The sequence below is a fragment of the Macaca fascicularis genome, chromosome 6 (genome assembly GCF_037993035.2).
Source record: "Macaca fascicularis isolate 582-1 chromosome 6, T2T-MFA8v1.1".
NCBI classification, from domain to species: Eukaryota; Metazoa; Chordata; class Mammalia; order Primates; family Cercopithecidae; genus Macaca; species Macaca fascicularis.
The window spans coordinates 8084407-8098077 of NC_088380.1; the positions used below are offsets into that span (position 1 = coordinate 8084407).

Consider the following 13671-nt stretch of genomic DNA (forward strand, 5'->3'; position numbering starts at 1 on the left):
GCTTCCTATAGACACTCTGCTTTCTAACACTACTGCCATTTTCTTCTTGTCCTCCCCACTTTGGAAACAGAGCACCAATCCTCTGCCCCAGCCCACTGCCCTGACCCATCCTCTACTTCTCCCTACAGTCTCTACACCAGCCCTCAAACACGCATGTGCTTTCGTGCAGACCAACCTGGGTTCTATCCACATCCTCTCCAGGTATGGTGCACCCATGTCCTGTAGCAGCACCACCTGTGGTGGTTGTTAGAGTGGTTTCCAGGGACAGCCCCAAGCCTACTGTGTCTCTGGGGTGGGTTGGGGACCCCTATTTCCACTAGTCCACCCAGGTGATTCTGACGCTCACAGAAGACGCCCTGCCTGATCAAGGAGCCGTTCAGAATCTCACTCATCACAATGCCAAGGCTCCAACTTTCACAGAAGGCTTTCCTGTGCCCCGACCTGGGGAGCTTTGCCTCACCTGGCTGTCTGGGTCCAGATCGTATTTCCTTTCTTCACTGTTTGCTACCTGTTATTTTCAACTTACCTGGAAGTATATGTTTCTTAGTCACCATCCAGACCACAGCAGGTGCCGTGTCTTATGCAGTGGCCTTCAAAGTCCCCAGCAGGGCCTTTAAGTGATCACCCGTGTTTGTTCAAGGAGTGATTGCACCTGTGCCCACTCCATCTCCCAGACAGTGTGTAGCTTCCTCCACTCTGTTTTACAATCCTTCCACTTCCAATGCAAACCCTCTGATTTATTTCGCTGACCTTGTTGAACCTTTACTGAATGGCTCCTGAGCCCTTACAACAAGCTTAGGAGGTAAGTAGTAAAACTCTTTGCCCATTTGAAAGTTGGAGAAACTGAGGCATGCCCTAGGGAAAACAAGCAGCCATAGAGTAGGGCTCAGACCTGGGCACTCTGGGTGTATCTGTCTGTCCAGAGCTCCGCACGGCAGCCTCTGGTGCTGCCTCCTGTCGTCCTTGGCTCACCTGCCCCTCCACCAGCCCCCACCCTTTCCTGAGCATCCCTGCATCCCTACATTTCTATCTATCCTATTCACTCATCGCTGCTCCCAGCCCTTTAGCAAATCCCTTCCCAGGAGCCCCGTTCCTCCTCCTTCAGCTGCCCCAGCAATGAAACTTGACTTCTTAGTTATCCTTGAATGACTTACTGACTTCAAACCCAGCCACTGTTGTTGACACATGACTGTTTTCAGGGTAGAGTTGAAAGAGCATGACTGTCAAACGAAACTGCTCATTAATTAATATTATAGCTAAGTGTTCTACACTTCTGTTACCTTATGCATGAAATGGTGATCACGCCCGTTGCATGAGGCTGTTGGGAAGACTATATTTAGTATGCAAAATACTTAATCGACTTCATGGGCATAGTAAGGAATAAAAATGCTAACAGTAATAATAATATAGTTGTGGTTGAACCATGTTTTGCATATTGCTACCATTGCTGCCTCAAATAGAACAGAGATAAGGGTTTTAGGACATTGAAATATGATATGTCATCATATCCATGAAGGGAAATTCTCTCAGTACTGTATGTGCTATTTGTGATTACAGCACTTAATTAGATTCTTTACAAGGGCATCCTAGAAATATTTTGAAGTGCAATGAATGTATTCTGAAATGAAAGTTCATTACAATTGATTTGGGGCAAATAACATACCTGATAAATATTCATGCTAATATTAGTTACTTTTATAAGAAATGAATGTCACTTTGACCTTTTGTAACTGGCCCGAAATGGGCTTAAATCTTTGCTTCTCTAGTTATAAACAAAATACTTTCTATTGATTGTTTAGCCAAATCTTTAGTCTGGCAACAAAAGATATTCAGTTTACAAAATATATAGGGTAACCCAAGGATTAATGTCTTTTTCTTAAATCCAAAAAGAGGCAATTATCTGGGTAATAGCCTTTTGAAATTTAGCCTTTATTTGTAATTACCTCTGCATGTTCTGTTTGCAGTAACAACATACCTACCCATGGAGAAACAAGTGCATAGAAGTATATCAGCACCTAGTGAGGCAGGGCTTTTGTGCCTGGCTCTGTTTTGCCTCATTTGTACTTTTTAATGAAATGATCCATTCCAATTTTTTGCTTAAGTCAACAATGTGGCTAAACGGTTGCATTACATGTAAGAACTGATTGTTGTTTTTAGAAGAAGCAGGCATTTGTCAAGAAAGGAAATATTAAACTGGAAATGGGCTCTCATTCATTCCCTGAGCACACTCCCTGAGGTGCTCTCATTTTCTACCGACCACTGAATCCAAGCCAGGGTGTGAGGTAGGCACAGACAATCTGGGAAGATTAGAGGGATCCTGTCAAATGGGCCAGAGAGGAAATTAGGAGTCATTCAGAGACCATCCCTACCAGTGTCATAGTAGTTAAGGGGTCCATTAAAACTAATAGCCCCAGTTCCCTTCACTGGTAAGAATCAAGAATAGCTTAGGTCTCTGTGGAAATGAAAAGCAAAAAATCCTAAGTCTGTGTATTTTTGTGCAAACACCAAAGCTGTCATGATGTGTCAGAAGAAGAGAGAAATTTCCTTCTGCTTTCATGCTGTTAGCAGGAAACTCAAAAGTGAAAGAAAATGAACTGTCCCTCTTCACTATACATACAGAGAATCTCAAAGACACTTAAAAGGTCAGACAAATTGGTCGTTGTTAAAGCTGTACATAAGTGGGAAAGTACCACACTTAGCCATAAGACAATACTAGTATCTTCCTCCTAGATGGCTGTCATGTCAAGCAGAATGACAGGTATCTCTTCACTATCATGAAGGAGACTAAGACCCAAGACCCAGGGATGCAGGCTGAATGCATTGCTTGTATCCATTCATTCAATCTTAACTGAAACCCAATGAGATAGGGAGTTGGCTGGGTGCAGTGGCTTGTGCCTGTAATTCCAGCACTTTGAGAGGCCAAGGCAGGTGGCTCACCTGAGCTCAGGAGTACGAGACCAACCTGGCCAACATGGTGAAACCCTGTCTGTACTAAAAACACAAAAAATTAACCGGGCATGGTGGGTGCACAACTGTAGTCCCAGCTACTTGGGAGGCTGAGGCAGGAGAGTGGCTTAAGCCTGGGAGGCAAAGGTTGCAGTGAGCCAAGACGGTGCCAGTGCACTCCAGCCTGGGCGACAGAGCAACACTCCATCCCACACACACAAAAAAGGTAGGGCATTATTGTCCCATTTAACAGGTGAGGAAAACTGAGGCCCAGAGAAGTTAAATGATTCTACCAAGGCCGCACAGCTAATGATTGCAGAAACTGGAACTGAACCTATTTTTGCCTGACACAGGCAATATTCCATTAGCAACCCTCTCCCAGGTAAGCTGATTATCACAGCATGCAGTTTTGATGCTCAGCTGGGAGAAGTCTGAGCATAAAAGCTGAGAAGTCTGATGAGATCTCCTAGAAGCCCGTCAGGAGAACAAAATGCTCCTTAGATAACAATCCCCAGTTCCCTTCCAAATCAGATACAGGGGAACTTGAACACCAGAAGTTTTTCAGCATAGAACACAGGGCCAGGCACATAACAAATGCTCAGTGAATATTTATGGAAGGAAGAGGGAGAAGAGAGTACAGAAGAGGAAAGTTATGTTTATTTTAGCCTGAAAGATTACCTCGATTATTACCAAACAGACACTTGGGTTATAAAATCGTCTTGGTAAACATGCATCTACTTTAAGCAATGTTCCTTGCTGGTGAAACTTCCAAAGCAACCAGTTTATAAAATGTGTTTCAGGGAACTGAGTAGTTTCTCTCTGTAGCTGGAAGCCCATTAAATATCTGGGGATATGTAACATAAATTATTCAGATCATAGGAGAAATAACTGCTTCCTACTGCCATCAGATATTTATCTAGAGCACACTTATGAAGACTTGTTGAAATGAATTGAGTTCTTCTAGAGACTGAACATAATTTTTTCTAGGGTTTGCTAAGCCCAAATGAGTTATTGATGTTGAATTAAACTTCATTCCCAGAACTCAATCTCTTCTTTTATTACTGAGGTCACTTAAAACCTCCAATTTAAACCATCTGTGTGAAAACAGATTGGGCAATAGTTTCTCAAGGGGCAGAGCTTGTCTGCTGCACCTTGGTTTGGTAAAAAGCAAAATCATTTCTCCCATGGCAAATATGTCCTCCTTACTTGGACAGTTGTAATTTTTACTACACAAGATTTTGCTCGTTGATTTAACAGCTTGTGCTTCCTGTTAAGGAGGAAGATGTTTTCCAACTGACTGCACAAGCCTCCAAATCAGGTTTTCCCCATAAGTCGCAAGACAAAAAATACTAGTGAGCTATGATAGAAAAGACTAACTGTTCTTAAGAAATGGCATTCTGAAATTCCACCAAAGTTAGCTGACAGTCAACTTTATGGCTCCAATTTTGTAGTTATATGGTTTTTCTCTCATGACTCTGAGTTGAGAATTTACTGCAATAGTTCTATTTCCCTTGACTTTTTCTGGAATGATATAATTCACCTGAGGATAGGAAGATGTCTTTCTCTCTTGACCAGAGATTTAGTTCTTCTTCTCCATTCATATTTATACTGTTTAGTGCAGTGATTCTCAACTGGGAGCAATTTTATTCCTTCCCCATGCCCCCCGGAGCATTGTCATTGCCAGTAGAGACATTTCTGGTTGACACAATGAGAGGTGAAGGATGCCCCTGACATCCACTAGGCAGAGGCCAGGGATGGTGTTAAACACACTGTGACATGCAGGACAGCCCCCAGAATAGAGAAGAACTCAGTTCAACCCAGTTCAAGTGTCCATGGTGCCAGGGTTGAGAAACCCAGCGTTGGTGCAATCCCCCACATGCTCCTTATTAAACTCTGTGTAGAATAGATGAATAACCCCTTCTTCATTTTCCTCTCCCCTTCAGCTACCACCTTGGGAGTAGCTTTTCTCTACCTTGCTGTCACCTTGAATAGGTGCTTATGTCTACAGTCTCTATCTATCTTCTCACCCATCCCTTCTGAGTCTCTGAGAGTTGGGCTTTCTCTTCACTTTCCATAGAGGATGCTCCCCCAAGGTCAGCAGGTGGCTCCTCTTTATCCCCAGACTTTTCTTCATCTCTGATTTAGCTCCCTTTCGGATCCAACACTCATCTCAGAAGTCACTCCCTAAGGCCCACAACAGCCTGATGTTCCATTTCTCCTGGCCTTCTCTCAACTGTTTTCCAGTGTGCCTTGCTGGCTCCCCTCCCCTCGACCTGTGGCCTAGCCAAGGGTGTATTCCCAGCTCAACCCTCTACTATCCTATTCTCCTTTCTTGCCATGGAGGCCCCACCTGCTGTAATAGGCACATTCATGATCCTTCCTGGGTGCGTGCTCCTCAAATGCACAGCGGTCAGCTTTGACCTTCCGCCAAAGCTTAATGAGTCCCTGCCTGCATTCTTCCTAGCCATTTCCTCTTAGTGATCCTACTGCCAACCTAAGTATAGTCATTCAATAAACATTTATTGAGTTCTTCTTCTTTGTCAGGGACTTTATTCTGCTGTGGAGACACAGATTAAAAGAGCAAGGTCTCTACCCTGGTGGAGCTCACAAACCAATGAGGGATGCCGACTTGAAAAGACACACAGCCCTGGCTTCCGAGCTAACACAGATGGCCATTCGGCCAAGCAGCCATGCCGGGCAGGCCTGGGACTGCATGTCAGTGAAACCTCGAAGGCCCAGCAGCTCACCAGGCAGGCTGGAACAGAAACGCTTCTCCACACCATTTTGGTGCACAGAATCATTAAGTATTGGGGGAGCAGGAACCTTCAGGATATTTAAATGAATTAAATGAATTCTATGCATATAGTAATAATGTAACAAAAAATAGAAACTTTTAAAAGGTGAAATTCAAAATATAAATATAGTAAGTGCTACAAGTTAATGTTAAATATAAACAGGTAACAGGAATGATCAACAAATTCATAGGATATCTGCAAAGAAATGTTCACTTCTTCCCACTGGGAAATCTTCAGGATTTCTCTCCTTCAGCTCTGTGATTCCCTCGTCCTCATGGGATGACACAGCCCTCGAGGATGAGTAAATGAGGGAATTGTTACCCTCTATATTAGTTTGCTAGGGCTGTCATAACAAAGTACTGCAGACAGGGGGCTTAAACCACAGAAGTTAATTGCCTCCCTGTTCTGGAGACTGGACAAGATCAAGTCATCAGCAAGGTTGGTCTCTCCTGAGGCCTCTCTTCCTCCCTGTTGGGCCTCTTTCCTTCTCCTTGTGTCTTCACACGGCCTTCACTTTGTGGGTGACTGGGTCCTGACTGCCTCTTCTTAAAAGAACACTGGTCATATTGGATTAGGGCCCACCCATATAAGCTCATTTTATCTGAATCACCTCTTTAAAGACCCTGTCTCCAAATATGGTCATATCCTGAGAGACTGGGGTTAGGACTTTAACATATGAACTTGGAGGGACACAATTCAGCTTAAAATCCTCCATTTCAAGGCCTAAAAGGGCAAAAGGAGGGGGATGTTCCCAGAGCTAGAGAGAGCTGCAGTGCAGAGACAGTAGCTGCCACCCGGGGCAGTAGCCCTTGTCCTCCATGAAGAAGACTGACCCCTGTGGAAAGCATGCGGTGAGCAGGGAAGAGGAGGAACGAGGCCCCAAGCCTCCTCCCCACTCTTTTTCCGCAGCATCTCCCAATGGGCCATCCTCACTGGCTGCCCAAGGACAAGGAGCGGGCACCCCCTAGCGGTCAGGCCACCAGAGCTAGAGCCCAGCAGAGAAAGGCAAAGGCCAGCTGTGGAAGGGAAAAGAGGGAAGAAGGCGCCAGCCCCTCCTCAAAGCCAGCTTCCCTTGGTGATTTTTGGACTAATACAGTATAGGTTCCCCCTGGTCAGCCTTAGCCCGCATCATGCTTTTGGCCTGAGGGGGCCTGAGACACGGAAGTCAGTGTCTCCTAGCGCCTCCTGTCTCACCTTGGCCACACAGTGCTTCCTTGAGATGGGATTTGATTCTTACAGAACGTCTGCCGTGCCTTGCAGCATTAGAATTTGCCAGCATTCCTTTCGGCCTAAAGCTCAGGTTTGGGATGAAGGGGAAGTTTCCCGCTGTGATGTTCTAACTTCCGTCCACCTGTGTGTGTGTGTTCTCAGGAGCCCGAGCGGCAGTACATGCACATTGGCACCATGGTGGAGTTTGCCTTTGCCCTGGTAGCGAAGCTGGATGCCATCAACAAGCACTCCTTCAACGACTTCAAATTGCGAGTAGGTACGTTCTGCAAAGAGGTCTCAGTTGTGGCAAAGATGTGGAATAAGGAGTAAGTCATAGGGGACATTGATGATCCTTTCAGTGTTGAAGTAGAACAATTCCAAATGCATCCCGTTGCAAGACTGGATGACAGAAGGAAGGACACTTTTGGACAAATTAGAAAAAGCACCCCTTTGATTGGACCTAGGCTGCCGGCACTCAGCCAAGTTCCCGTCCACAAGCACGGCACGCACAGCCTTGAGCTGTCGTGCATTGCTCATTCACTGTGAGACATCCACAGAGAGCAGCTGCATTATTTTATGGGCCGTTGCCAATGAAATTGGGACCTGCCACTAACGATGAGATGCATCCATATTTCAGAGATGTAAATATGTTTTGTTTTCTTTTAAAAAAAAAAAAAAAGGTAGGTCTTAGAATTGTTGCAATACAGTCCCAGCTTCCTGGGGCCACAAGTTGTAAGACCACCAAATGTGGGGTAGGTTCTGAAACTGACAGCTTTTCAGATTGTGTTCAAATCCTAGAGAGAAAAAATAAAAATCCAGCTTTCTTTATAATATTGTTTAAAAAAATAACCTTTAGGCCTGGTGCGGTGGCTCATGCCTATAATCCCAGCACTTTCGGAGGCTGAGGTGGGAAGATCACTTGAGTCCAGGAGTTTGAAACCAGGCTGGGCAACATGATGAGACCCCATCTCTACAAAAAGTAAATTATTTGAGCTCGGTGGTGCACGCCTGTAGTCCCAGCTACTTGGAAGGCTGACGCAGGAGGATTTATTGAACCCAGGAGGTTGAGGCTGTAGCAAGCCATAATGGTGCCACTGCAATCCAGCCTGGGTGACGGAGAGAGACCCTGTCACAAAAAAAATAAATAAATAAAAGTAACCTTTGCTTGGTTGAAAACAGAGGCTTCCAGATTTCTAAGTTTTTAACAGACTTTAAGTTGATTTTTTTTTTAGCATGTTTCATTACTTGCCTTTTACAAATTGTTATTTTTTAAAATGTGTGTTTTAAGTCATCAAGTCAACACACAGCTGGGTCGCGATGTGTGCACAGTTACTTGCAACCGTTCAGATTTCTAAGAGCTTCCTTGACCATGTTATGGTTTTCTTGGCAACACATTTTGCTTCTTCTGACAGTCAGTTTATATAAGAGCAGTTCAGGCAACAAATTCCATCTGAATGGTTTTTAACACTCTCTTACATACAAATTTCAACTTTAAAAGGAAATCTACATATTTAAAGCCATCTTCTTCTTTTGCTATGGGTATGTCCTGAATATCATTTAAATCCAAAATATGTTACATCTCTTTCACAAATGAGATGTGTTTCTCTCTGCTTGTACTATTAGTTGCCAGTGTTTACTCGTATTTTCCTTTTTTTTTTTTTTTTTTGAGACAGTCTTGCTCTGCCACCCAGGCTGGTGTGCAGTGGCACGATCTCAGCTTGCTGCAACTTCCACTGCCTGGGTTCAAGCAATTCTCCTGCCTCAATCTCCCAACTATCTGGGATTACAGTCCTGTGCTACCGCACCCAGCTTATGTTTGTATTTTAAGTAGAGATGGGGTTTCACCATGTTGGCCAGGCTGGTCTCTCACTCCTGACCTCAAGTGATGTGCCTACCTCAGCCTCCCAAAATGCCATACTTTTCTTTCTACTTTCTCACTTCTGTGCATCGTAAACCCCTATTGGGGGCGCTACCTTACACAAAGATGAGATGACCACACCAAACATGGGCATGTCCCTTTGACCCCAGAGACTCTACACTGTTTTGACAGCTTGGAAAATGGGCTCCTCAAATTTTGCTACTATGCCTCTTAAAAAAAAAAAAAATGTATTACATGAACGTATTAGTCAGGGTTATCTAGAGGGACAGAAACAATAGGATAGATGTATATATAATAGGTTAGATGTATATATAATAGGTTAGATGTATATATAAAGGAAAGTTTATTAAGGAGTATTAACTCACACAATCACAAGGCGAGGTCCCACATTAGGCCGTCTGCAAGCTGAGGAGCAAGGAAGCCCGTCCGAGTCCCAAAGCTGAAGAACTTGGAGTCTGGTGCTGGAGGGCAGGAAGCATCCAGCCCAGGAGAAAGATGTAGGCTGGAAGGCTAGGCCAGTCTAGTCTCTCCACGTTCTTCTGCCTGCTTTTTTTTTTTTTTTTTTTTTCTGAGATGGAGTCTCGCTCTGTTGCCCAGGCTGGAGTGTGGTGGTGCTATCTCGGTTCACTGCAAACTCGCCTTCCCGGGTTCACACCATTCTCCTGCCTCAGCCTCCTGAGTAGCTGGGACTACAGGTGCCCGCCACCACACCCGGCTAATGTTTTATATTCTTAGTAGAGACGGGGTTTCACTGTGTCAGCCAGGACTGCCTGCTTTTATTCTGGCCATGCTGGCAGCTGATTAGATGGTGCCCACTCAGATTGAGGGTGGGTCTGCCTTTCCCAATTCAGTGACTCAAATGTTAATCTCCTTTGTCTGCACACTCACAAACACACTCAGGATCAATACTTTGCATCTGTCAATCCAATCAATTTGATATTTAGTATTAACTATCGCAGTGGGAGAATGACCTCTTCTATTACCAAACTTAGAGAGACCAAAGTAATATTGCCCTGCACTGCAGCATGGGACCAGAACGACTGTTTGCCAGTCATGCGTACTACATCCAAAGTGCCATTTTCCTGGTCTAGACTTCAGTGATATTGTTCAGATTCACGTGAACTCTTGAATGGACCTCCGTCAAGTCGTGTTGATTGACACTCAATGCCTACTTTACCCTGATTGTCCAATAACTGATAAGCTGTCTACCCTCAACCCCATATATCAGCCTTGTTAGATTTCTAAGGAAGCCTGAACTCAACGTTTCATTGGCCTTTGAGTCTCTCTTTCCCCACACCCTCAGTCTCTCCCAGGAGGGGTCTTCCCTGCTCTACCTCCATGCACCACGACATCCAGAGGCAGTTCAGGGATAGCAACGCAGAAGAATAATATTGCCGACAAAAGCGATGGGACAAATAATGAGGTGAATTCCCTCCTAGCATCCTTTTCAGCATATCAGGCTGTAGAATCAGTTGGAACCACAAATCAAGCAAACCCCTGCACTAACTAGAGATGGCCCTGTTGCCAGCAATAATCAGTCCAGGCTCTTCCCCACCCCCAGAGCTGCTGACCAAGCAGGGATCAGCAGTGGCCAGAAGAAAAGCTGAACTGTCAGATGCAGTGCTGGAACTGCAGGCCAGTGTCCAGCGGCTGACCCCTGGGTGCTCTGACCTGTGCCAGAGCTGGAATAAATTATTTGAGATGCCTAAACCAGAAGTGTGTTTTCCTGAGTACACCACAACATCAAAGGAGAATTTATTTCTTACCTCTTTTGTACCTGCAAAGGTACTGTTTGGAACAGTATTGGGGCTGTTTCCTGACCTAACTTTCCATTGCAAAGGGGAAGCTTTGGCCGAGTGTGGTGGCTCACTCCTGTAATCCCAGCACTTTGGGATGCCAAGGCGGGTGGATCACGAAGTCAGGAGATCAAGACCATCCTGGCTAACACAGTGAAACCCCGTCTCTACTGAAAAAAAAAAAAAAAAATATTGGTGGCATGGTGGAGGGCACCTGTAGTCCCAGCTAGTCCCAGGCTGAGGCAGGAGAATGGTGTGAACCCAGGAGGTGTAACTTAAAGTGAGCTGAGATCACGCCACCGCACTCCAGCCTGGGCGACAGAGCAAGACTCCATCTCAAAAAAAAAAAAAATTTTTTTTAATAAATAAATAAATAAGGGAAAGCTTTGCCTAAGATCTACAATCAGCTGTAGCAGACTAAGCAGTTCAGCAGTCAGAAATTAAATCTCCAGAGATACCCTCATCAATATACAGTCCAACTAATGCAGGAAGGTGGGGGTCCTGGACCCAGGAGAAAATGTAGAGGGAAGAATCAATTAGTGTCAGTATCCCTATTTCTATATCTATGGTCCTCCTTCCCCTGACTCCCAGAACATCCACGGTCTGCGCATTTGCAGTTCATGGGACCAGGAACCATCCTGCCTGTTACACTGGAGCTGGGAAAGAGCCCCGGCTGCTTCTTGATTAGAGAAGTTGATTAATCTTTTGAAGCTTCAGCTCCTGACAACAGAAGCCATATCCACCTTCCACACAGGGTCAAAGCTCAGATGTAGACATGGAATCACAGTGGTTTTATAATTGCAGTTATTAAAAGGGGGAGGTCAGCACAACGTCTGTCACCTCTGTAGTTAGCAGTGGCCCAGGGCACCTGCTCACCTGGGGAAGAAACACTTCCTCAACCTCCACCTCCCAGGCTCAAGAGATCCTCCTGCCTCAGCCTCCTGAGTAGCAGGGACTACAGCCATGCGCCTCGTGCCACCACACCTGGCTAATTTATATATGTGTATATATATATGTATGTGTGTTTATGTGTGTGTGTGTGTGTGTATATATATATATATATGTATTTGGTATCTAACGCCTGGATACCCCAGGGTCCAGGAAACCTTGGACAAGAACTGGGCCAGCTGGGCTGAAGAGAGCTGGCTTCAAGCATGGCTCCAGCGACCTGGTGGTTAAGTTTCCTTAGAGAACACAGTGCGTGAGCAGGCTTATGTCACCCGGGACTGACATTCCTCACTCTGATGAACGCTGAGCAGTCAAGCCCAGCTTCAAGGGGGCCAAGAACCCAAGCGGCAAAACCTGACAGGCTTTCCGAGGCTCGCCTGGAACCTGGCTGTGTGTCCCTTCCCCTTCCCGTGGGAGAGCTCGGTTGCTCTCCCGCTGATGGCCCTGGCATTTCCTCTAAGTGGGAGGTGCTCAGGGACCCCCTCAGTCTTCTCTCTTCTACCCTCAACTTTTCCCCTAAGTGCCAGTCATCTTCCCATGAGAACAATTTCCCCAGATTTGTATCCCATCAAAATCTCATTCTCACACATGTCAGGATTCTTTCTTAATGCTGACATGGATGGGATCCCTTGCCAGCAGCAATGCAGATTTGGGATAGTCCTTTGGAAAATGGTTTAGAAATGACAGCCATCACCACAAACACAAAAACATGTTCTTCCTGAATTCAGCAGGCTCGCCAGTGGGGATGCTGTCCAAGGCAGCGAGCCTCAAGGTGGGAGAGGGCCATGTGCCCAGAGCCTGCTGTGGAGTTGGGGGAGTCGGGGCCTCGGGAGAAGACTCCATAGAGCCACCCACCTGCCTTTGGGGCCTGTGTCTGCCACCTGCTCCCTGTGTGAGGCCACTCCCTCGGCCTGCTGGCCTGCATGCCCTGAGAATGAGAGGAGCGCACGTATATCTGTAAAGCACTGAGAACAGCACGGGGGAGTGGAAAGTGCCCTGCTGGTGTGGCTGCGGGGGTAGTTGTGCTTGTTCTTTCAGCACAGAATCAGGGTGAACCCTAAAGTCCAACAGTGGCAGAATAGCCAGTGGCATACATCCATGTAGTGCAGCCATTTAAAATAAAAACGTTTGCTTCAAAATCAACATTTACTCTAAAACACTTGCAAAATAGTATAGTAATCATCTCTTGCCTAAAACTGTATAGCAACACAGAAAAACCACTGTATTATGTTTAGTTTTGATGTCTTCTTGTTGTTGTTGTTGTTGTTGTTGTTGTTGTTGTTGTTGTTGAGACAGGGTCTCCCACTTTTGCTTAGGCTGGAGTGAAGTGATGCTATCTGAGCTCACTGCAACCTCCACCTCCCAGGCTCAAGGCATCCTCCTGCCTCAGCCTCCTGAGTAGCTGAGACTACAGCCATGTGCCATGCGCCACCATACCTGGCTCCTGGCTAATTTATATATATATTTGGTAGAAATGGAATTTCACTATGTTGTCCAGACTGATCTCAAACTCCTGATCTCAGTCCACCTGCCTTAGCCTCCCAAAGTGCTGGAATTACAGGTGCACCTGTAATCCTTTAGTTTTTTAAAGCATACACATTATATCTTATGCAAAATGACAAATGGTCATATAAACATGAATCAAGGTCTAGAAGATAAAAGAGGACAGATATTTTAACATTTTTGAGTAGGAAAAATAAGAGGAATTATTTTTCTTTGTTTTAGAATTTCATGAGTTGGGCTTATGTTTGTTTAATAATGATGATTCAAGAATGGTCCTATGAAACCATCCTGTTTAGACAGTAGCCATGGCCGGGCATGATGGCTCATTCCTGTAATACCAGCACTTTGGGAGGGCAAGACAGGTGAATCTCCTGAGCTCAGGAGTTTGAGACCAGCCTGGGCAACATGGCAAAACTCTGTCTCTACTAAAAATACAAAAAAATTAGCCAGGTGTGGTGGTGTGTGCCTATAGCCCCAGCTACTCGGGAGGCTGAGGTGGGAGGATCGCTTGAACCTGGGAGGTGAAGGTTGCAGTTAGCCAAGATTGCTCCACTGCACTCCAGCCTGGGTGACAGAGTAAGACCCAATCTCAAAA

The 13671-nt window shown here is 45.5% G+C and overlaps 1 protein-coding gene across 2 annotated transcripts in view; it reads left to right on the forward strand.

The window, feature by feature from the left end:
• Positions 1-13671, forward strand: part of ADCY2 (adenylate cyclase 2) — a 426625-nt gene that overhangs the window by 405123 nt on the left and 7831 nt on the right. For both annotated transcript variants that reach the window (XR_012413577.1, XM_005556577.5), the window contains exon 23: positions 7113-7227. Coding sequence is in view for 1 of the 2 variants with exons in the window: in XM_005556577.5 (XP_005556634.2) it covers positions 7113-7227 (115 nt within the window). In the remaining variant the exon portion in view is untranslated. The remainder of the gene's footprint in view (positions 1-7112; positions 7228-13671) is intronic.